A 22854-nucleotide genomic window follows, 5' to 3' on the forward strand; every position below is an offset into this window, starting at 1 on the left:
TCATCAGGTTACAGAGGATGAAACGACACAATATGGATTAAGCCAGTGCCTGGCACAGATTAAGTACTGAATAAAGGATGAGGATGAGGTTAAGTTTTGAAATAGTTTTAGGAACAAAAATTATTATAAACTGGCTTGTTTTCAAGATTAGCAAACATAATGGTTTCAAAATTTGTATTCAAACTCTTCCTTCAACTGTCATTGAGTCTCTAATAACCAAGTTGCCATTGAGTTGATTCATGCTTGTGGTGACTCCATGTGTGTCAGTACAGAACTGTGCTCTGTAGGGTTTTCGATAGCTGATTTTTAGGAAGTAGATCCCCAGGCCTTTCTTCCCAGGTGCCTCTGAGTAGACTCAAACCTCCAACCTTTCAGTTAGCAACTAAGCACATTAACCATTTGTCCTACCCAGAGATTCCTGGGTGTATAAACTCAGCCCTAATTTAATTCTCTTTACTTAGAAAATTCATTGTCCAACTAAAGGGAAAAAATCGCAAGCATGTATTTAAATACTCGGAGAAGGGTGGGAGGGCCAAAGAAAAATGGATGGAAAATCACACATGCACGTGTGCATAAGGATACATGTACAAGAATATTTATTACAGTGAAGAAATGGAAACAACCTAATAATCTGTCAATAGGAGTTTAGTCAATAATGGAATATCATACAGCACTATAAAGGAATGAACTAGCTCTACATATAAAGCCATTAGTAGTCACAAAAACACAATGTGTGAGGGAAAAAAGAGAAAGTTTTAAAAGAATCCATATGGTGTGATATCATTTACATAAATTTTAAAGCACAAAAACAATACGATACCTGCAGTCCCTGAATTATGAATGAGTTCCATTCCTAAATCTGTCTTGAAGTAGAATTTGCACGTATGTCAGAATAGTTAGGTATGGTTTGTATCTAATGTCAGTTAATCAAATGTCTGTCTTAGTATATAGCGTACCTTTCTATGCATAAAAAACATTAAGAAACACTTCCAGATACACTAAAACATCTTTAACATAACAATACTGTAATGATAATAATAGTAATGTTTTGTTACAAGTTGCAAAGTAGCACCTGTTTGTTATTACAAACCATTGCGTGTACCTTGAATTTTTAATAAATAGGCTTTGCAAGGGTTGGTTCGTAACTATGGGTTGTAGGTGAGTCTGGTGTTCGCAATCCAGGGACTGCCTGTGTATTATTTGTGGCTATAAATCTTTACGGAACCAGTCTGCCACATTTTTCTCCCCCAAAGCAGCTGGTGGGTTTGAACTACCAACCTTTCAGTTAGCAGCCAAGCGCTTAACCACTGCACCACCAGGGCTCCTTATATATATACATAGAAAATGTATAAAAACATGCGTGGGAATGATACACACTAACTCTAGGGTAGTGGTTGCCTCTGAGGAGGAAAAGAAAAAAGGCATAGGGATAAGAGGGTGAGCCTTTGGCTGACTCCATAGCATTCTCTTTTTTTAAAAAAAAGAGATATGTGAAACAAATGTGACAAAATATTAACATCCATTATGTTTCGATGGTGAGTGCATGGAAGTCTAATATTATTTTTGGACTTGTCTACCATGTGAAATATTTTATAATTAAAAAAATCAAGTCAGAAGTAGGGTTTAGAAAGCAACTTAGAAATTTATACCTGGCAGCTCCATTTTAAAAGGTGATGTCTCTTGTTCTTTTTTTAAGCTTCTTAAATTTTATTTTACTTTATTTTATTGTGGTAAAGTATATATAGCAAAACATTCGCCACTTCAACCATTTTTACGTGTACAACTCATTAACATTAATTATGATCACCATGTCGTGCAATCATGGGTGACTGCACAATTTTTTTCATCACCCTTAACAGAAACTCAGTCCCCGCTAAGCAGTAACTCCCGTTGCCCCTCCCACCTGCCCCTGGTAATCGCAAGTAAGCTTTGGTCTTTATGCATCTGCCTATTCTAGCTACTTATATTAGTATGGTCATACAATGTTTGTCCTTTCGTGTCTGATTTATTTCACTTGGCATTAATGTTTTCAACGTTCATCCCTGTCATATCATGTTTCAGAACTTAGTGTTCTTTTAATAAGGCTTTCATTTGTATAGAGGCAATATTCAAAATACCTAACAACCTTTAAGGCTCAGGTGGAGTCCCTGAGTGGTGCAAAAAGTTAAGTGCTCAGCAGCTAACCTTAAAGTTGGTGGTTCAAGTCCACCCAGAGGCACCTCAGCAGACAGGCCTGGCTACTGTAAAATCAGCCATTGAAAACTTTATGGAGCACAACTTTACTCTGATATACATGGACTCATCATGTGGGAATTGACTCCACAGCAACAGATTTTGTTTGTTTGTTTGCTTGTTCGTTTGTTTGGTTTGTTTGTTTGTTTGTTTGTTTTAAGGCCCAGATACTAACAAAGGAGAACACACACCAGTGTTGGCCTGGAGCAGGGTCCTCAAGGCTCCCTGCTGTGGCCAGCATTAATCCATTATTTTCTGAACTGAATGGATTTGAGTCTCTTCCATTACCTGCAGAGTCTCCCAGTGTGTGCCCATGTATGGAGTTCCCTAAATGGCTGACAGTGAACTTCCTGAAAGAGCCTCAGTATAGTGAGTCAGCTTTTTTGTTGACCAAAGAAAGTCACTTTCAGGGGGAAGGGGAAGTAAGTTCTGGCCCATTTAAAGTATCTCCGTGAGGAATCAAAGCTTTAATAACTCAAATGTGAGGTTATCTTCAAGCCCCAAATATCAAAGCCTAGCCAGGAAGCCCCAAAGTTGTTTGCTCTATTTTTCTTCCAGTTTCATTTACGAGCGATTCCATTTGGTTTTTCAAAAAGCTTGTTAGATTCTGTAATAGGTTTTTGGAAAAGCAATGTGAGTAGGTGCCCCATTTTACCAGTGTTTACTCAGGAAAGGAAGCTGATTACCACGGTAATTTTCCTTAATGGGCAAGAATCATTTCTCTTTTTGGAAGGCATCTCTAGCTCAAGGTAACTGAAGCCATAGTAATATATTAATAAGTCTGCTTTGTCCCTCTCTAAACCAAAACCCATCAGAGTGGCTTCTGTCAAGGCTACCAACTTTGGTCTCCATAACCTTTTCTCTGTGTTGTCTTTAACAGAGTAAAATCAGAATTGCAGGCCAATGCGATGCTCCCAGCCCTGCATTAGGCCATAAGGTCTCTCTAAAGGAGCCTTCCCACTTTTCCTAGAGTAGTAAAACTGGGGCATTTCTTGGGAGAAAGGACTGAAGAAGGTTGGCTTGAAATTTTTGAGAAAACATAAATCAACACTTCTCACTCGCAAAAGCTTTCTTTTTGTCTTATTTTTTACTAATGTCAGGTATTGTTGCAATTTTATTTTATTTTCCAAGTATATCTGTTCCAGTTGTAATTTGTTGTTGTTATTGGGCGATGTCGAGTCGGTTCCAGCTCATAGCTACACTGTGACTACTCCGTAGGGTTTTCTTGGCTGTAATCTTTATGGAAGCGGATCACCAGGTCTTTCCCCCACAGAGCCGCTGGGTGGGTTCAAACCACCAGCCTTTCAGTTAGCAGCCAAATATTTAACCATTGTGCCATCGGATCTCTTTCTAGTTGTAATACCAAAAAACCAAACCCATCGCCATTGAGTCAATTCTGACTCATAGAGACCCCATGGGGCAAGGTAGAACTGCCCCATCGAGTTTCCAAGGAGCACCTGGTGAATTCGAACTGCTGACCTTTTGGTTAGCAGCTGTAGCATTTAATCACTATGCCACCAGGGCTCAAATAATCTATTTGAGTGTTAAAAAAAAATACTCATCAATTAGCAAATGACCGAAAGTACTTCCTTCTGATTTGGCCCTAATGTGATATCTTCTTAGTTCCTGGAAATGCTGGAGACATTTGAACTGTTGAATTAAGGAACCATCGTAGGTGTAAAAGTGGCATCTGGCAGTATTTTGATATGCTTCAGTTTCCTTTTGTTTTACTTCCTTTATCAGGCTCATTGGCTGTTATTAATTACTCTACTTTTTTCTTAAATTGCTGAAGTTGCTCTGTTTCTGATATAGCCCTAAGTCATTTGTTCTTTCTGTAAACATATAAAACATTCCTGTATACCAGGATCTATGCTAGATGCTATAGTCAAGCACGGTGACCATATCTTGTTGTAGCAAAGGCTTCCTGGTGATCAGAAAGGTATCCAGAGCCACCTTCATCTTAATTAATAATTCCAATATATTTAACTGGTGTCAATAAGACACTAGTGTCAATGGTCCCACTTTCCTGTTTATAAGACTCCCACTGGTTTTAGCTATACTGTCAGACCCACATCGTGCTCCTGGTATATCTTCTTAGAATAATAACCATGTTCACTGAGCTCTACTGTTTTGTTAAGCTTCTCAAGCAGCAGACTATCTGGTCTACACTGGGAAATTTGGAAATGATAAGTGAAGTAAACGACATGGTCCCTGCCCTGAATGGGATATGACCTGGCTGGGGAGACAAGGGAAGAATCGTTAGAGGACACTGTAATGCAGCATGAGGTTGTATGTTATAAACTGAAAATACTATCAAGGGCTCAAAGAATGAAGAGTTGATCAGCATTTAGAGAGAAAGGGAGAGAAGAATAAGCAGGAAGGAAAAGGTGTGGAGGACAGGAAAGAAATCTCAAAAGGGCGAAGAGAAACTGATATGTTAGGGTAAGTGGACCCCCAAAAGAACAAGAGATCCAAGAATGAGAGAAAAGAGAGAAGGTAGGGCAGTGGAGAATAAAGAGGCATCAGTCCCTGGAGAAGGACATCATGCTTGGTAAAGTACAGGATCAGCAGAAAAGAGGAAGACCCCTCAATAAGATGGCTTGACGCAGTGGCTGCAACAATGGGCTCAAGCATAGCAATGATCATGAGGGTGGCACAGGACTGGGCAGTGTTTCCTTCTCAACTCAGTGGCACCTAACAACAACAACAACAAATGGGAAGTGAATGACTCAGCCCTTCTTGTAAGGGCTGGGATGGCCCCAAAAATGGATTTGTTAAAGTGGCCCTAATTCAATATGTTCAATGCATTCTTGAATCCAGCCAAAACACCTCGTGCTCTTAGTTACAGCCCAGGCTTTAGATAACCTGCTGACTTACTATACCTGTTGTGATCCTCATTCCTACCCACTTGGATTGATATTACACATCGCTTCTAATAGGCTCAGAAGATTTTTGCCATCAGATAGAACCAATGGAATTGTTTGATATAATTGATGAAGGAATACTTCCATCAAGATATTTGCAAATATTCGAGCCAGTTTGCATATTGTAATAAGTGAGGATATAGTGTAGAGTGTAATGAGTGTGTTGCATCTTGAAAGATGAGCAGGATTTGGATACTTGGGAAAAGAGAGGCTATTCCAGGCACAGGGAACAGTGCAGGCAAATGGGTACTGATGGGAAAGTGAGTGGTGCACTTCAGAGCCACCAGTTTGGCTGGAGAAGTAACACGGGATCCTGTACAGACTCATCATCACTGTGAGCATGGACTGTGGTGCCCAGGCAAAGAAGATGCTGACAGAACACACGTAGAGCTTCTATTCACAAGCTTGCCATCTAAGTCAAGCAGTACTGGAACAGGTATGATGCCCGAAAGCTAACAGTTAATCAAAAACATCAATAAACATTAACATCACTTGTGTTAGCCTTTCAGAACGATTTCACAGAAAGAATAGATGTTATTTACTTGGTCTGTATAGTAATCCACTGACATGGGGAGCTCTGCTGTTATTCTCCCCATAGGACAAATGCAAAAACCAGAGGACTGGGAGATTACGTAGATTTTTTTTAAGTCACAGTCATTCTCACAACTGGATCCCCCAGACTCTTTCCTCCTCCTCCACATTCTCTCTCTCATGAACATGTCTGGGTGACTGAATCTGGAGAAAAAAGTGGGGGAATGGCCTTGGAAGCCCCAAGCTCAATAAAGACTAGGAAAAGTCAACTCCTTTTGAAGAAGACATCCCAGTTTTTTCAATATCTTTCATTGTAACCTTCTTGTGCCCACAGACTGTCAAACTCGCAGGTCATAGCCTGGAAAAGAAAAAATAGTCAAAGGAATTGTTTGTCTCAACAAAAAACTGCTCTGGTTATTTTTTTTTTCCTTTACCTAGCTGTCATATTTGTGTGTGTGTGTTATTGTATTCATATATTCTTGATTGAGCCCAAATTGGTCCTCCTAAATGTCTCTTAAACTTCCACTTAAATGGTTTCAAAATTGTATTCACGCACCGCTCGTTACCATGCCTTACCTTTTGCCAATGACTGTCTACCATTTCTGACTTTGTGAACTTCTCTTCTCGCGTTAACTTCATTAGTCAAGATGTACGGATGTCTGCCGGGAGAATTTTAAATGGACCTTCCGTGTTGTTTTTGAATGGGCACTACATGCAAATAATTATCCTAAAGAAATTTTAATTCTTCTTCAGTTAGCCCACTTTTGTGAATAGTGAGCACTGTCAGGCTTAATTCCTCATATCCTGCTTTTACTGAGTATTCAGGCCAAGGTATTCTACTTAGTTTGCTATTTTTGTTAGAACTTCTTGGTTGTTCACATACCTTGAGAAAGACTCATTTTCCCCAGAGTAGAACAGCTGCAATTAGTTTTTGGCTGGTCTGTGGGCGATAAATGAAGTTGCCCTCCTTGTTCACATAAGGTTCTTGTGAAGCAGTTTGTTTCTCTGGGATAACAGGAGCATTTCTTCAAAACGTATCTGAGTAGTGTCCCAGATATAGCTGCTTGATGCTTGAAGAATTTTTTAAAGGAGAACATAAAATATTCAGCTCAGATTTGGTAAATCTCGTTTATCTTATCCTGTATTTACTGAGTCCCTTAAATCTCAGCCTGCAGGTATCTTTTGAGCAAGAACTTGAGCACAAAAATAAAACAAGAGATGTGCATTTCAACTTAGACTAGACCCATCTACTTCCCCCAATCTCTGCCTAATACACACACACACACACACACACACTGCATGCCCCCACCTCTGTAAGTAAAAATAACACACCATTATTAGTGGCTGCGTTTACTGTTAAATGTTGAGACCCCGGCCCCAGGTCTCCTTCAGCCAGCTGCACAGCATAGAGGTCTATTTGTTTGATTCTCTGCATAGAAACTTTCACCATCTTATAAAAGTTTGAAGGCTTTTGCACTAATAGTTTAACAGCATGGTATTTCCCCCAAGCTAGCAAAACTGTTTTCAACCACTGTCTTGTCTCCATGGTGACTCTAACACAGGGCACTCTACTGCTGACAAGGGTTCAAAAACCAAACCCACTGCCATCAAATAGATTCTGACTCACAGTGATCCTATAGGACAGAGTAGAACTGCCCCATAGGGTTTCCAAGGCTGTAATCTGTAGGGAAGCAGACCGCCACATCATTCTGCTGCACATTGGCTGGTATGTTCAAACCGCCGAGCGCTTTAACCGCTGAACCACCACGGCATAATCCTTTATGGACTTAAATATTATGCTATGTCTGTCCAAAATAGAAAACAGAAAAGCCTAAAATGTTGAAGCAGGGGCTATGTGGAAATCTTTGTCTGTGATTGTAGGCTTAGAAAAGCCATTTTCAGAAAGAATTATGGCAATGACTGAACAGTTAGGATACCACTTATCACCATGTAATACTTTCTCTTCTTCAAAGTGCTCATTTCATTGGCTCATGTGAGTTTCACACCATTTTACCCTGTGTAGCAAGGAGCCTTCGTGGCGCAGTGGTTAAGCGCTCAGCTGCAAACTAAAAGGTGGGCGGTTGGAACCCACCAGCCACTCCATGGGAGAAACATATGGCAGTCTGTTTCCATAAAGACCACAGCCTTGGAAACCCTACAGGGCAGTTCTACTCTGTCCTGTAGGGTAGCTTTAAGTCAGAATCAACTCAATCGCAACTGGTTTTTGGTTAATATGTAGGATATGGGTTAGGAAATCAAGACACGAGTGGTCTAATGCCTTGCCCAAAGTCCTACATCTAATCTGTAATGGAAAAAAAAAACAAACCCGTTGCCATTGAGTCAATTCCAACTCATAGCAACCCTATAGGACAGAGTAGAACTGCCCTGGAAGGTTTTCAAGGAGCAGCTGGTGGTCAGCGTGAAACCCACATCCTCCAATCTGACCCTGGAGCCAGTGTTCTCTCTGATATCCCTTATGTGGTACACAGTAAAGCAAATTAAAGCAAAATCTTGCGGCATTTCTGTTTCCCCAGGAACTGATAACATCATCAGGTTGGAAGAGAACGCAAAATCACAGCACAAAGCTGTGTTGACAGAGCAACGTGGATTTAGGGGGAGCCAACGTTATTCAGTGTAGCTATCTACATGGATCAAATTCATTTACAGTTAATTTGATTCATGGTAATTCCCAGGCCCTTACTCTTAGTTCTTGGTTGTCAACTCCCTTTCTTGCCATACCCCAATCATCCTTAATTGATAGGGGACTGTACTCATCTTAAAGGTCTTTAGAGAGATTGTCATTGCCTCTTTTCTAAAGTCGTTTTTAAAGAAATTCATATGCAGCTCTTGACCTCATGGCCCTTGACCTTAGATGTGCTTCAACATAAATGCGTGGAAATTATCTTTGGTCTATAATTCAGCAATGATTTATGGAACATTTGTGCCCAATGCTACTGGATTTGTTGAGACATAAAAGTAAAGCATACAATCCAGTTTTTCCCTCACTAAGCTTATTGCCTGGAAAGAGCATGATTGGAGAATTCACATAAGAGAATAGCCTCTGTGGGTTAGAAAATGGAGAACCCAGGATAAACACTGGGTTTGCAGCAAAGGTTTTATAGAAGCATATGTAGAAGCCTTGAAAGATGAGTAGGATTTAGGTTGGTGAATATAATAGCTTGCCTTACAATTCCATATATATGTATTATGTAACATATATATATATGGAATAGTAAAACAAGCTATTTTTTATATATATATATATAACTATTGCCTTACTATTATATATATACAGTCATGTGTTGCATAACTTCCATTCGGGCAACGTCGGACCACATAGACATCCATGGTCCCATAAGGTTATAATAGAATTCTGAAATCCCAATTGGAGAATGGGCCATAGCGAACTTAACCAGACATAGCAAACGCATCGGCTTCCTGCACGCAACATGTATAGCTCATGTCTCTTGCAAACAAATGTTTCTATGGCCATTGGTATAATGGTACAGTACACATATAACCTATAACACATATGTCTTGATAATCATAATAAACGTCTGTGTTACTGGCTTATGTATGTACTGTACTGTACTTTCTATCATTATTTTAATGTGCACTTTCCCTACTTACAAAATAAAAGTTTATTGTGTAACCGTGTACACGTCAACTCATAGGCAGCAGCATCCAATCTTGTGTATCGTGCATCTCTTGAGTGTTGTAGCATTATCTCTCTGTTTAATTTTATTTTGAAAATATTACCACGAAGTGCATCATGGCTCCCAAATGCAGCAAAACCAGTGCTAGTGATAGCAGCACAAGAGGCAAAGGAGAAGTACCAACTTGGAAGTGAAACAAAAGGTTATTAAACAACATGAAGGTGGAAAATCAGGGAATGCTATTTGCTCATGATTTAGGCATGTTTGTGTAATGTCCAAATCACATAATGTCCTTTTTCACATGACACATGATCATTCAAAATATCAATGGCTTAATAAAATGGCAGTCTATTTCATTCATTTCTTGCTCATATCATTATCCAATATGGCTCGGTCGGGGGGGTGGTTAGGATCTCTGCTCCAAACAGTGATTCAGGGACCCAGGCTCCTTGCATCTAATGGCCTCTCCATCCCTTAGGGCCTCAGAATCCTCCTCTGGATGCTTTGCATTCAGGCAACCTACAGGGAAGTGGTTGATCCATGAAGGAGCTAAATGGGTGTTTTTCAGGGGCCAGGCATAGAAGTAGCATACATCACTTCTGCCCCCACTTAACTGCAGTGGGGTAAGGGAAATGTAATCTAGCTCCATTCTCAGAAAGAAAGAGAACTCAGATTGCCTGAACATGGCATTGTCTCTGTCACAGTAAAGAAGAGGGGACTTTCTGGAGGGAGGATGAGGAAGAGAACAGGGAACACAGCAAGAGCAAAGTTGAGTCTTTCTTGGACACCTACTTTTCTGGTTTGCTTTGACTAAATTTGATGAACTTAACACAAATTCTGAGCTTTGGCCTTGGTGGGAACAAAAGAGGCAGCGTTCCTAGGAAGTATTGTATCATCAACTATCCAGATATTTCATTTGCCAGTGTGAGACTGGCAATAACTAAATCTGGTTATCTTTGGTTTCATAGCACTTGTACCAAGACATAACTTTGAATTAGTGCTAAACTACTGGTAATTGAGATTTATTCTAAATTCACTGAACTTTCCTGCTTATAGCAGCCTCTTCACTGAAGATTTTTCTATCCTGATTGCTCTCTATAAACTGGCAACTCAAGGATTAAATGCAATTCAGAAATATTGTTTGTTTGGCCCACACTGTGTCTTTAATTTTTGTTTTTAATATTTGAATGCATTTAGTTGGGACATGCTCCCTTAACTTAACCTAGCTTCCCCTAGATCCTAAGAAATCTAACACCTGACATAACTTACACATTTATGGCACCTGCCTGGCCCCTGAAAGCATATGAGTTTGTGGCCCTTGTTCCTGGGGCCTTCTTTTTATGTGATAGCTCATGCGATAATAGTCAAGTTACCAAAACTCCCACCCCATGGAAACTCTTTAGTACTTTCACCAAACTCACCAGCATTGTGGAGATGAAGCCACAGAGTATCTTTGAAAAATAATGCTGAAGAAGTCCAGGAGGTCTACAAGAATACAACAATTTTGGAGAGGAGTCATGGATCCCTTTGACAATCTAATGCACAAAAATGGACACTCTCCTCATGAAAATACCCATAGACACGCATTTTGCAGATAATTTCATGGAGTTTCTGAACTCTCTGAAGCCATTCTGTAGACCACCCCTGTAGTAAAGCAATCGATAGCCCCATTTAGACTAAATGATATAGTAGTTAAGAGAATGGGCATTGAACTCAGACAAAGCAAAATCTAGCATTGTCTAGGTCTGTATCCTTAAGATAGTCACTCAGCCTCTTTCCACCTCCATTTCCTCATTTGAAAAAGAACATTAATAATACCTACTCCACAGGGCTGTTGTGAGGATTAAATGAGAAAATACATGTAAAGAATCCAGCACAGTACCTGGAATATCATAGCATTTTCAGCAAATTTAAATGGTTATTATTTAATAATATTAGTCATCCTTCAGGGGGTTTTGGTGGCACATGCATGGATTTCACACTGCGCACATCAGGAATTCAACATTTTCCTTCAGATTTCAACTGTCCTTCAGATGTTGCTTTGAGAAGTCGCTTGTGACCTTCATTTCCCCACCTCCCAAATCTGTTCCCATGACACCTTGTACTTTCCCAGAACTACTGCTTATCTCGTGGCAATGTAATTGCCTGGTTATTTGTCCATCTTCCCCACTAGCTTCTGAGCTCCTCGAGGACAGGTGCCATGTCTGTTTTATACTCTGTTGTACTCCTAGTGCCTAGCACAGTGCCTGGCACATTATGGGTGCTAAATAAATCTTGAATAAATGAATAAGTAAGAGGAAAAAACAACTTCCCCATTAAGCTTTTAGAAAAATAGTGGTTGGTGGAGGTAGGAGAGCTGTTTATCGCTGTGCCTCACCTTGAAGGTAAAACTTTGAGAGGATCAGAAAGAGTTGACGAGAAGACAAATGCTAAAAGCTGCCCGTATCTGTCTCTTTCTCAATCAGAACTCTTGGTTAGCTAGTCCACAAATCTGTTGCTCATTATGATGACTCCGGAGCCCTTTAAAGTACCGTCTGAGTCAGCGCAGAAAGAGGACATTCTAGTCAGAAGAATGTTAGTTTGAATGCTTATTTTTAATTTGTATTTAAATAAGTTGGAATTCGACAATTTCTGTTTAGAAAAAACTGTCACTTTTATTATTGTTATTATTAAAGAGAATATCTGGTTAAATAAGTCACACTATTGCCTAAAAAAAAAAAAAAAAGTTGCCATGGAGATGATTCTGACTCATGGTAGTGACCCCATCTGTGTCAGAATAGAACTCTGTTCCACAGGGTTTTCAGTGGCTGATTTTTCAAAACTAGATCACCTTTCTTCCGAGGTGCCTGAGTGGACTCAAACCGCCAACCTTTCAGTTAGCAGCCGAGCATGTTAACCATTTGCACCACCATGTTATGTTACAATGGGTTTATCAGACTCTCCACTGGCGAAATCCTGTTCTTATTGTTAACTACACAGAGAAATCATCTACAGCTGGTCATTGAGCTTTGCCTCCTTCCAAATCCCAGTCCTATGCCTTTGTTGTTGTTAGTTGCCATCGACTTGATCCCAACTCATGGCAACCCCATGTGCGGAGTAGAATGGCTCCATAGGGTTTTCAAGGCTGTGACCTTTCAAAAGCAGATCACCAGGCCTGTCTTCCTTCCAAGACACCTCCTGACGGGTTAAAACCACCAACCTTTCGGCCAATAGTCAAGCACTTAACCATTTGTGCCTCCCAGGGACTCTTCCTGTGCCTTTAATGGCACATAAATATTTAAATTCCTCCAAGCTCTAGATGCTTCATTTAGTAACTACCTAGCAAGGGAACTTAACAGGCTTATTGGGCAGAAGTAACATGGCCCTTTCTGATACCAGTGGGTAATTACGTGGATAGTAGTCAGATCAATTGGCGAATGGAATTTTCTGCCTCGTGGAGAGTTCCCATATAGATCACACATATGATACCAATTTTCAGAGAACTGAAATGCACATAAACAAAGCAAAATATTTTCATCTTTCCTTGATTTAAGGGGTACTTTAGGATCAACTGGCTAATATGAATTACACAAAAATTCAGCATTTTCAGTATGGGAGATCGAGCTGACTTCATATTGAGCTTAAGATAGTCCCTAAAAGTTAATTTTAACCATTTATCTCTGTCTCATAAAATTAAAGAGCAGATTGTGGCAGGAAAAAAAAAAGTTCCAGTATTTTAGTTTTCTGGTTGCTAAGGCTACAGATGAAGAGAATTTTATGACTACTTTCAAAGCTTATATTTTGAAAGAAACTTCATTTTTAATATAAAAATAATAAAAATGTAGGTGGCCTCAACAGCTGTAATTTAAAAAAATTAAGTACAGAGATGCCTTCTGCCAGCATTTGAAATTGGCATTCAGCACAGCAAAAAACTGTGATCTTCACTGTTATCTAATTTGGGATTTTAGCTACTGTTTCCAGGCTATTAACCTCCACATCTGGACTCAGAGTGATCATCCCAGGATGCCCTTGCTCCTTCAGTATTGATCAGCAGCATCTTCTTCCCCAACAGGTGATAAATTTATTAGCAACTATCCCGGCTGCCCCTGCTTTAGGCAATTGTCTTCTTAAGAATTATAGTATTTATTCATCGGAGGATAATAAGACAAGGGAAGAAGTCAAATAATTTCACATGTAATTTGCAGCTTTTTTTATACAGAGCTATGCTTCACAGAGAAAAGAGCCTGCAGTTCAGATATTATATAATGTCGCCTACTTTGCATAAGACGTTGTGAATAATTTTTTTTTACAAGATGCACTTTATTTATGAGGAGGTCCTTCCATAGAAAGAGCTTGTTAGGGCTTAATGCTGATGAATGGAAGACAGCACCATTCACACTTCCAGGTTATGGTCTGTCAGTGCTTTCATTATATGCACTAATTTACAAGGATTTATTTATTTTCTCACAAATGTAAAAATGTGCTCCAAGCTAAACATGTTGTCTGGGTGTCTAAACCCAGTGTTTTTCTTGGAGGAATTGGGGAGTATGGGGACTCAAGCTATCGTGTGTTGTTCTTCCTACCTCCACCCCACCTGTCCAGCATCACTTCCTAACCCCATGGTAATATCAGAGATCTAGATACTTGTTTTTACTTTAAATATGAATACTGGTTTAAATTTTAAACACGTATTGGTTTTCTTAATTCAGTTTCAGTCCTTTCTCATCCAAAGACGATGCCTTTAATTGTGTTTTAAGTGCTAATGAAAATGCTGTCAGGGAAGTTGGAGCTCAGATTTAGTTCTGGTGTTTCTCTCTCTCCACTATAGTGCCACCCCCATTACAGTGCCCCTTCCTTCAGACCTTCCCCCTCCCTTCCTTACAGTTATCCCTTCTGATTCAAAGTCATACTTGCCTGCTTAAAACAAACAGCAACAAAAAAGAAAGAAAGAAAACACCATCAGTAAGCACATCAATGGACATGAGCATTGGAACAAATCATACCCACGATGTTAGGTACCAAGGTTTGTGGAGATCTGGGTATAACAATATCAAGATATGAAAGTAAGCTGAAGCTTTATCTCTTGCTAGCCCCAGATGGCTTTATGTGAATTGAAATTACTCGCGTCCCCATCTCTGAAGAATAAAGCTTAAAATATACTGGCCATGTGTCACCTCCTCCCACTCAGTCTAACAAGCGGTAATAGATCACACTGCACCATTACCATCCCTGGGTTATAACAATACTCATTATCGGAGGGAAAACCTCCTGAAGTGATGGACAAAAAGAGTTTTTGTTTTCCTGCCTGGGATTTCCAATTTGGTTTTTACCTCAGTGAAAATTAAATACCCCTTAAACCTCTACCAGTGAAGAGCTTGTAAAATTGACCGTTTGGGGAATTGGTTGGTGGGTTGGGAAGGAGAATAGAAGGAAACAAAAATACATTTCCATAAACTATGACTAGATGCATTTACAAAGCACCTATCACAAATTCCTCGAAGCCCTTTCTGCTATTTCTTTTTCAACCCCAAACATAAGCGTAACCCAATCAAAGTTAATTAAAGAGTCTCAAGGAAAAAGGAGTATGTTTGGAATTTGGACCACGATAAAAGAAGTTGCTACACAAATATATGAAAGGAGAATATTCTACAAACTGTCAGCAGAATAAGCCCTGAAGGCAAATACCGAGTATTTAATAAGCCTAGAATTATTTCAAAAGGCACTCATCTGTGAAATTCAGCTGACATGAACAGAGAGAGAGTCCACAGAGTTTAAAAGTTCACCAAAAAATTAAAAGTGGGAAAACCACGTAAAGTCCAGGGTTATCCTCCCAGGATCAGTTCTAAATTGTACTCTGATGGGGATGAAAAAATAAGATGGGGATGAGAAGTGTAGTAATCAAGGAACAGAACTGTCCTCCCTGATGTCAGTGTAAAAATGTAATGATCTTCCCAAATATCCTAATTCCTGTAGGACTAAATGTATTTCTCTATAACTTCTGTGAACCTGCTCCAATTTTCAGGAGATCAGATTCTCTAAGTTTAGCACTTCCTAGTTACAACAACATGTTTGGTAAAGTGGAGGGTCAACAAAAACGAGGGAACCCCTCAATGCGATGGATTGACACAACAGCCACAATAATGGACTCAAACAGACCAATGATCATGAAGATGGCACAGGACCGGGCAACGTTTCGTTCTGTTATACATAAGGTATAACGTGTCAACTTGTTCTGTTAAAGATAAGGTATAACATACTGCAAGGTATAACAGATTCGACTGGACAGCAACTAACAACAAAGTTACAATAACCCTTCATTTCATTTTTAATACTCCTAAACTAAAGTTTCAGAGTATTCCTCTTAGTCTTAGTTTCAGTGTACCAGATTTGGTACAAAGCGTATGCTCGTTCTTTGTCTTTTGGCCCCCACAGACCCTAGCGTATTGGCAGTCCGAGTTTGGTAAGAGATTCATGTCATACACTTCAACCACGTGTACTTTCTCTCAGCCTTTCTCTCTCTAGACTTGAATCATGATCTTTAAGTCCATCCTTTTGTGACAGCCAAATCTCAAATTTCACACTTGCTGATACTGAATACAGAGGTCCTAGAAGGTGTTCCCAAATCATAGGCCTGCAGCAAATCTCCATTTGCTACCAAACTAAATTCTAGGCAGTCAAGAAATTGATTTTTCCAAAACAAAAATAAATAGCAGAGGTTCCCCTTGGCTCATCCTCAGCCCACATGTTCTGGAAATGAAAGAAATACTCATGTGCTGTCATTATTTGACGAGTCCCAATCTGAGAAGCGTTTTTAAACACATCCTTAAAGGTCCTTATGCCTCTAAAAATGATACAGGGATTTTATTGACATGGAATGTCCCCCATTTGGATACTCTGGTTTCCTGGGAGAACTCACCAACACATAGATGACTTTAGAGGCATTTAGGGAAGTTAAAATGAATCTGTAACTTTTATAGAAGTTAAGGATTAATACTTCATGAGGAACATCAGGATTAGTCAAAGTATACCATAAAGCTGAATCTGAATATTAACCTCCTGCCAACGAATTAGCTCATCTAAAAGCAGTTTATTGAGTTTATAAACTGCCTTTAGATGAGTTTACGCTTTGCCAGGAAAATAATTGTGTGTCTGCATGTGAGATATAGATAGTGAGACAGAGCACAAGTTCATTTGCTTGACATACATTTTCATGTACAATAACGAGTAAATGTATAACATGTTAAGTAGGTTAGATAGGGCTTTGCAGATCCTTAAATTTACAGCTTTATAAGTTTTGAGTGCTTGTCTGACTTTTATGATAAAGCATGTGTTACAAATTAATTCCAAAACCAAACCATACCTAGTGCTGTTGAGTCGATTCTGACTCATAGGGACCCTATAAGACAGAGTAGAACTGCCCCAGAAAGTTCCCGAGGAGCGCCTGGCAGATTTGAACTGCCGACCTCTTGGTTAGCAGCCATAGCACTTAACCATTACGCCACCAGGGTTTCCCGAATTATGTCCCTCCAAAATATGTGTTGTAAATCCTAATCCCCATTTCTGTGGTTATAATCCCATTTGGGAATGGGTTGTCTTTGTTTTGTTGATAAGGCAGTATTAATGTAGGGTGGATCTGGAGCCGATCTATTTTGAGATATAAAAGACATTAAACAGGTGAGCAGAGGAGAGATGGGGTAAGATAGATGCCAAGACACTTGGAGGTGGCGCAGGAGCAGAAGCTCAGAGGAGACAAGGACCTTCCTCCTGAGCCACCAGAGATAGAAAGCCTTCCCCCCAGAGCCAGCACCCTCAATTTGGAGTCCTATCCTCATAATCTGTGAGAAAATAAATTTCTTTTGTTAAAGCCAAAAAAAAAGAGCGTCATAAATAACGATAGCATGCCTTCACAAAAGGAATAGCTTTAAGGTGCTTAAAAAGACATGCTTGTTAGCAGTGATGCTTCTAACTTTGGCATACAGTCAATAGTCTCACCAGGTCTGAATAAAGGGGAAGGAGCCCTGGCGGCGCAGTGGTTAAGCACTTGACTGCAAGCCAAAATGTCAGCAGTTCAAACCCACCAGCAGCTCTGCAGGAGAAAAAGACCTGATGATGTGCTCTCAGAAAGATTTCCCGCAGCTGGTGGATTCAAACTGCCAACCTTTTGGTCAGAAGCCAAGCTCTTAACCACTGCACCACCAGGGCTCCTCTCATAAAGATTACAGCCTAGGAAACCCTAAGGGGCAGTTCTACTCTGTCCCATAGGGTCACTGTGAGTCGGAATCCAATCGAATCAACTTGACGGCACGCAACAATGGCAAATAAAGGAGGGATGGGAAAAGACTAAATTGTAGACTACTTTTAAAGTAATGTCATAGAGTTACTTCCAAGAGCACTGTCAAAAGCACCAAAGGAAGCAGGAATGGAGGCATATGTTCTCCATATGTGTCTGATGCTTTTTAAATGTATTATTTCACATGATACTTATAACAACGTAGGCATTGAGTGACTAACTTTGGTTTGCCCAGGACTATCCCAGTTTTAAAACTGAACCTCACCTCAGTCCCAGGCAAAGCGGGACAATAGGTCACCTTAGCTAGTTGTTGCTGGGTGCTGTGAAGTCAACTATGACTCATAGTGATCCCATGTGACAGAGTAGAACTGCCCCATAGGGTTTTCTTCACTGTAATTTTTATGGAAGCAGATCTCCAGGTCTTTCTTCCGAAGAGCCGCTGGGTGGGTTTGAACCACCAACTTTTTGATTAGCAGCCAAGCATTTAACCTTTGTGGGCCACCAGGGCTCCTTCCCCTTAGCTAGGTAAGGCAAATATTCTTTTCCCTATTTTACCAGAAGAGGCTGAAATTTGGAGAGATGAATGACTCAATCAAAGTCACACATCAGCTGTAAGTGGTGTATTTGGTATTAGAACCCAAATCTCCTAGCTGCTATTATACTTTCCAAGAAACCAGGCTGTAATTAACACAGGGTGTAAAAGCCACTGTGACAATATTAGTGGCTTTTATGTTTTTCTGTAGGCTTAACCATTTTCTTATGTTAACATCATTATGCTCACCAATTCCCTTTTAATACATAATTGTTGAAGTGGTTAGATGCTGTTGAGTCAATTCCTACTCATAGTGACCTTATGTATAACCGAACAAAACACTGCCCTGTCCTGCTCCATCTTCACAGTCATTGCTGTATTTGAGCCCATTGTTGCAGCCACTGTGTCACTCCATCTCACTGAGGGTCTTCCTCTTCTTCGCTGACCCTCTGAACTTCATCAAGCATGATGTCCTTCTCCAGGGATTGGACCCTTCTGATAACATGTCCAAAGTAAGGTAATCCAGAGAAAAAATCCACCCAGTTTATCAGATTATTGCAAATTCCATATTAACTAAATGTAATTTGACGAGAATAATTTTAATGGTTTCCAAGTCAGCTCTATCCAAATTCAACTAGGAAAAAATAAGCAGTGGCCTATGCATCCTCACCCTAAAAGAAATGTAACACATGCCGCAACCCTTGCCTTTTCCCATTTATCTCAAAGAGGAATTTTTTTTTTCTGCTTGTGGTGGGTAAGCAGATATCAAGGAGGTGAAATGTAAAACTGAACAAAACAGAATTATTCATCCTGGCTTTATCTCTGTATGTTACTTTTTTTATTATTTCTTCTCAATAACAAAGAAATGAAAGTATGTCCAAGCAAACCTCTCCCATTACTGTCCTGTCTGTGCTGAGCTATATTGAATCCCTATGTCTTTAAAATACTTTTCCATTTGTATAACTTCTTTCAAAATATTGATATTAGTGCAAATGTGGCCCACTAGACTACTAATGCTCATTTGCTGTTTCCCAACAGGCATCACAGTTGATAGGCATGGATTCATCTACTTTGTGGATGGTACTATGATTCGGAAAATTGATGAGAATGCGATGATCACAACTGTAATCGGTTCAAACGGCCTGACTTCCACACAGCCACTGAGCTGTGACTCAGGAATGGACATCACTCAGGTAGGCACCACTGATTCTCAAGCATAATCGAAATTTGACATTATGGAAATGGATAACAATTTTCTCATACAGAAATTAGGTAGAAAGGAAGTCTGGTGTATCTGTTATAACACCAGATAGCAGAAGTTTCTCTTTATGTAAGTTATTTTTTTCCTACTTAAAAGAACTCAGTTGGGAGAAAATGGTAAACTAGGATGGGAGTAATGCAAGGTGGAACGTTGACACCACAATTAGAGTACTGCCTCCCAGATTTGAATCAATTAGAAACTAAGGCCAGTTTCATTAATTGAATATTTTCCAAGATAAGTGATTTTATTTTATTTTTTTAAATAAAAAAAGTAACTCAAATTTGGAAAAGTACTGATTACTAAAGGTCTTTAGAAAGCTTTTTTAATAAATACATAAACATAACTTGTTATTCATATGTATGTAAATCACTATTGCTAGTCTGTTTGAAATGTTTTCTCAAGTAAAAGCAGCATTCCCTCTGAGACCTGTTTTATATTTATTGAGAAAATAATTTTTTCCAGGGAAAATTCAGCATAGCTCTCATCTGAGTCCAAAATTCTGATTTTACCACAATTCTACAAAATCAGTATTGGACATAGAGAGAAATTATAGAACATGCAGCACAGTCCAGATCACTGGGGATGCCTTACTTATTTGTCAGATACAAGAGGTTGGTGTGTAAAGTGAGGAGAATAGACTAGATAATGCTCAAAGGGACTTCAAGCTCTAACATTCCATGATTCTGTGACTCTGATGAAGTAGATTAATAGATAGTCTTTTCAAAGGAAGTAGAGTAGAGGTTGAGAGTTTTCAGGTTGGTTAGTGTATCAGAGAGAATGCTTTTGGCTGCAAGTAATAAAACACCTGTCTAAAAGTGGTTTAAACAATAAGATTTTATTATGTCACATATTGAGATGCTCAAAGATAGGCAAAGATCCCAGCAGGTTCCCCCTGTGTCACGTTGGTCAGAGTTGAGTCACATGCCCAAGCCTTAGCCAATCACTGGCAAAGGGAAAATGAGGTTTCCACAATGGGTTCAGACCAGTCATAATTTACCCTCTGGAGCTGGGCCACCTTCCCTGAGCATATCACTTCCTGATTTTTGATTCAAAATTGGGGTTCTGTTAGCAAAGAATAAAAGGTTGCTCTTTGGTAGCCAACCAGCAGTATCCTCCACAGTTAAGATATTCGTGTTGTTATTGGTGATAGTTGCACAACATGACTGGTGTCACTAAATTGTACGTGTGAAAAATGTTGAATTGGAAAATATGTTAATTATATATTTTTGCAATTTAAAAAGAAAAAGATATTCCTATTGCTTCATTCTCCATACCACCTGAAACAGGATCGCTAGAAAAGTAAAGTGAATACATGACCCAGACACCTTGCTTTAGTCATTAGCACTAATATTTCCCCCTACCTCCACTGTCTATGCACACACATCTCTATAAAACACTAAAAATTTGCCCGTTTGGGGTTTCTTCTTCCCTCTCTGCCCCTGCCTCACCCCAGAAGCTCAGGAAACGGTCAAATATAGTCAACTACAAAAAAAAAAAAAAATGGGAAACTGGAAGGCCTGGAAGGCCATTCTTAATATTTGAATGGATCAGGTTATCAAGTCCTAGAGCAGCATAACTTTCCATGATGCAAAATTCTGCAGAAGGCAGGAAAAAAGAATATTATTTATGGCAATAAGGAAGGGTGTGAATGTGTTTATATGGGGGAGGGGGGAGAAAGAGGATGCATGCATATGATTCACTTGTGGGATATTTTTAACTTAAAATAGGACATTTAGTATTGCAATCAGTCAACTCTAAACAACTTATCTGTTTCTGTGTGGAAAAGTTATGCTGAAATGAGAATTTTTTACCTCAGTAGAGCAAACATATGATCCTCACCACCATGAAAAGGGTTCTTTTGCGCATGGCATTGTCAAGCCATGATGGGTTTTGTTATTAGCTGCCTAGGAGTTGGCCCCTGACTCATGGGACCCCATGTACAATAGAAAGAATCAATGTGATCCATATGGTTTTCATTGGCTGTTTTTCAGAAGTATATCACCACGCCTTTCTTCCTAGTCTGTTTTAGTCTGGAAACTCCACTGAAACCTGTTCAGCATCATAGAAACACACAAGCCTCCATGATAGGTGGTAGCTGTGCATGAGGGGCTTTGGCTGGGAGTCAAACCCAGGTCTCCTGGATGCAAGGCGAGAGTTTTACCACTGAACAGCCATTGCTACCTCATCCCTTTCACGTGGGGATGCACAGTGCAGCCCACTAAAAAGGAGCCCTGGTAACCAAGACATAGAATCACATTTTCACTGTGGCATTTCATTCTAAGTCTCAGTTTCCCTGTAACGCCCCTTCCCTTTTCCTTACACAACTTCACCTTTAGAAACACAGTTGGTTTCTTTGGAGAGTAGGGTAGGAAACAGTTAGGGGTGTTAGAAACCCACAGGACTGACTGGGAAAGAAAGCAGGTTTCATGTCCAAATTATTTGACAGCCGTCTCCACTGCTGTCCACTATTTCCTGGTCTGTGCTTGAGGTCCTTCAAAGAGTAACTGGAATTTTCAGCTCAGGCTGGTGTAGAAGAATGACTCCACACTGATCTCTATCTTAGTGTCCAGGTGGTAACCCCACACATACTTTACTGGGGGCCTGCTTCTCATGACCACATTCCCCCAATTTAGAATTACTTCTCCTGGTCCAAATCCCATCCCTTACCTTCTTCACACCTCACACACCTCCATGGGGACCTTGCCTGGTGATTCTAGTCCTCACTATTGTCTTATTCCCTTACTGAGATTTACTATCAACACCCCTAATATGGAATACGTAATTTGTTCTATGTTGGCCAACTGTGCATCCAACTGGTCTCCCAGGGTAGATTGTATGTTCTTTGAACATGCATAGTAAGTGCTCAGCAGGCACAGTTAACATGTATACCCCTACCAAGAGGAAACTATAATTTGTGCATAGAATACATGAGGGAAAGTGGTAAGATAAAGCCAAAGAGCTAAGTAGAGGCCAGATGGTAAAGGACCTTATAAGCATGATAGAGTTTCAGTTTCATTCAGTGGACAATAGGGAGGCATTAATAGTATTAAACAGGAAAATGCATTTTTTTAAATAGTATTAACCATGGAAATGGATTTTTTTTAAGATCAGTCTGGCTGTAGTATGAAGACTTAATGGAGAGAAACACTGCACTTAGGCAGTTGAAGTAATACAGGTATGACAGGGATAAAACATGATAATATATAAATGATCGACATGTTTTCCGGAGACTTGGGTACAAGTTAAATTGCTTTCCAATGCTCTTGTGGACATTCAGCTGATATTTCTTTGAGATACAACTCTGTGATGAGACTGGCCATGAAGCTACCCAGCTCTATGAACGTTACATACATAGGCAAGCAATGATAATGGCTGAACCTAAAGTATCAGCAGTACAGATTAAGAAAGGTAGACAGATTACTGAAATATTGGAGGTAAAATAAAGAACT

The 22854-nt window shown here is 39.8% G+C and overlaps 1 protein-coding gene across 8 annotated transcripts in view; it reads left to right on the forward strand.

Moving 5' to 3' along the window:
- The window catches only part of TENM1 (teneurin transmembrane protein 1), an 893898-nt gene that overhangs the window by 788929 nt on the left and 82115 nt on the right, over window positions 1-22854 (forward strand). For all 8 annotated transcript variants that reach the window (XM_049871612.1, XM_049871606.1, XM_049871609.1 and 5 more), the window contains one exon: window positions 19183-19337. In XM_049871612.1, the coding sequence (XP_049727569.1) occupies window positions 19183-19337 (155 nt within the window). The remainder of the gene's footprint in view (window positions 1-19182; window positions 19338-22854) is intronic.

Source organism: Elephas maximus, chromosome X, assembly GCF_024166365.1.
Source record: "Elephas maximus indicus isolate mEleMax1 chromosome X, mEleMax1 primary haplotype, whole genome shotgun sequence".
In the NCBI taxonomy this organism is placed as follows: Eukaryota; Metazoa; Chordata; class Mammalia; order Proboscidea; family Elephantidae; genus Elephas; species Elephas maximus.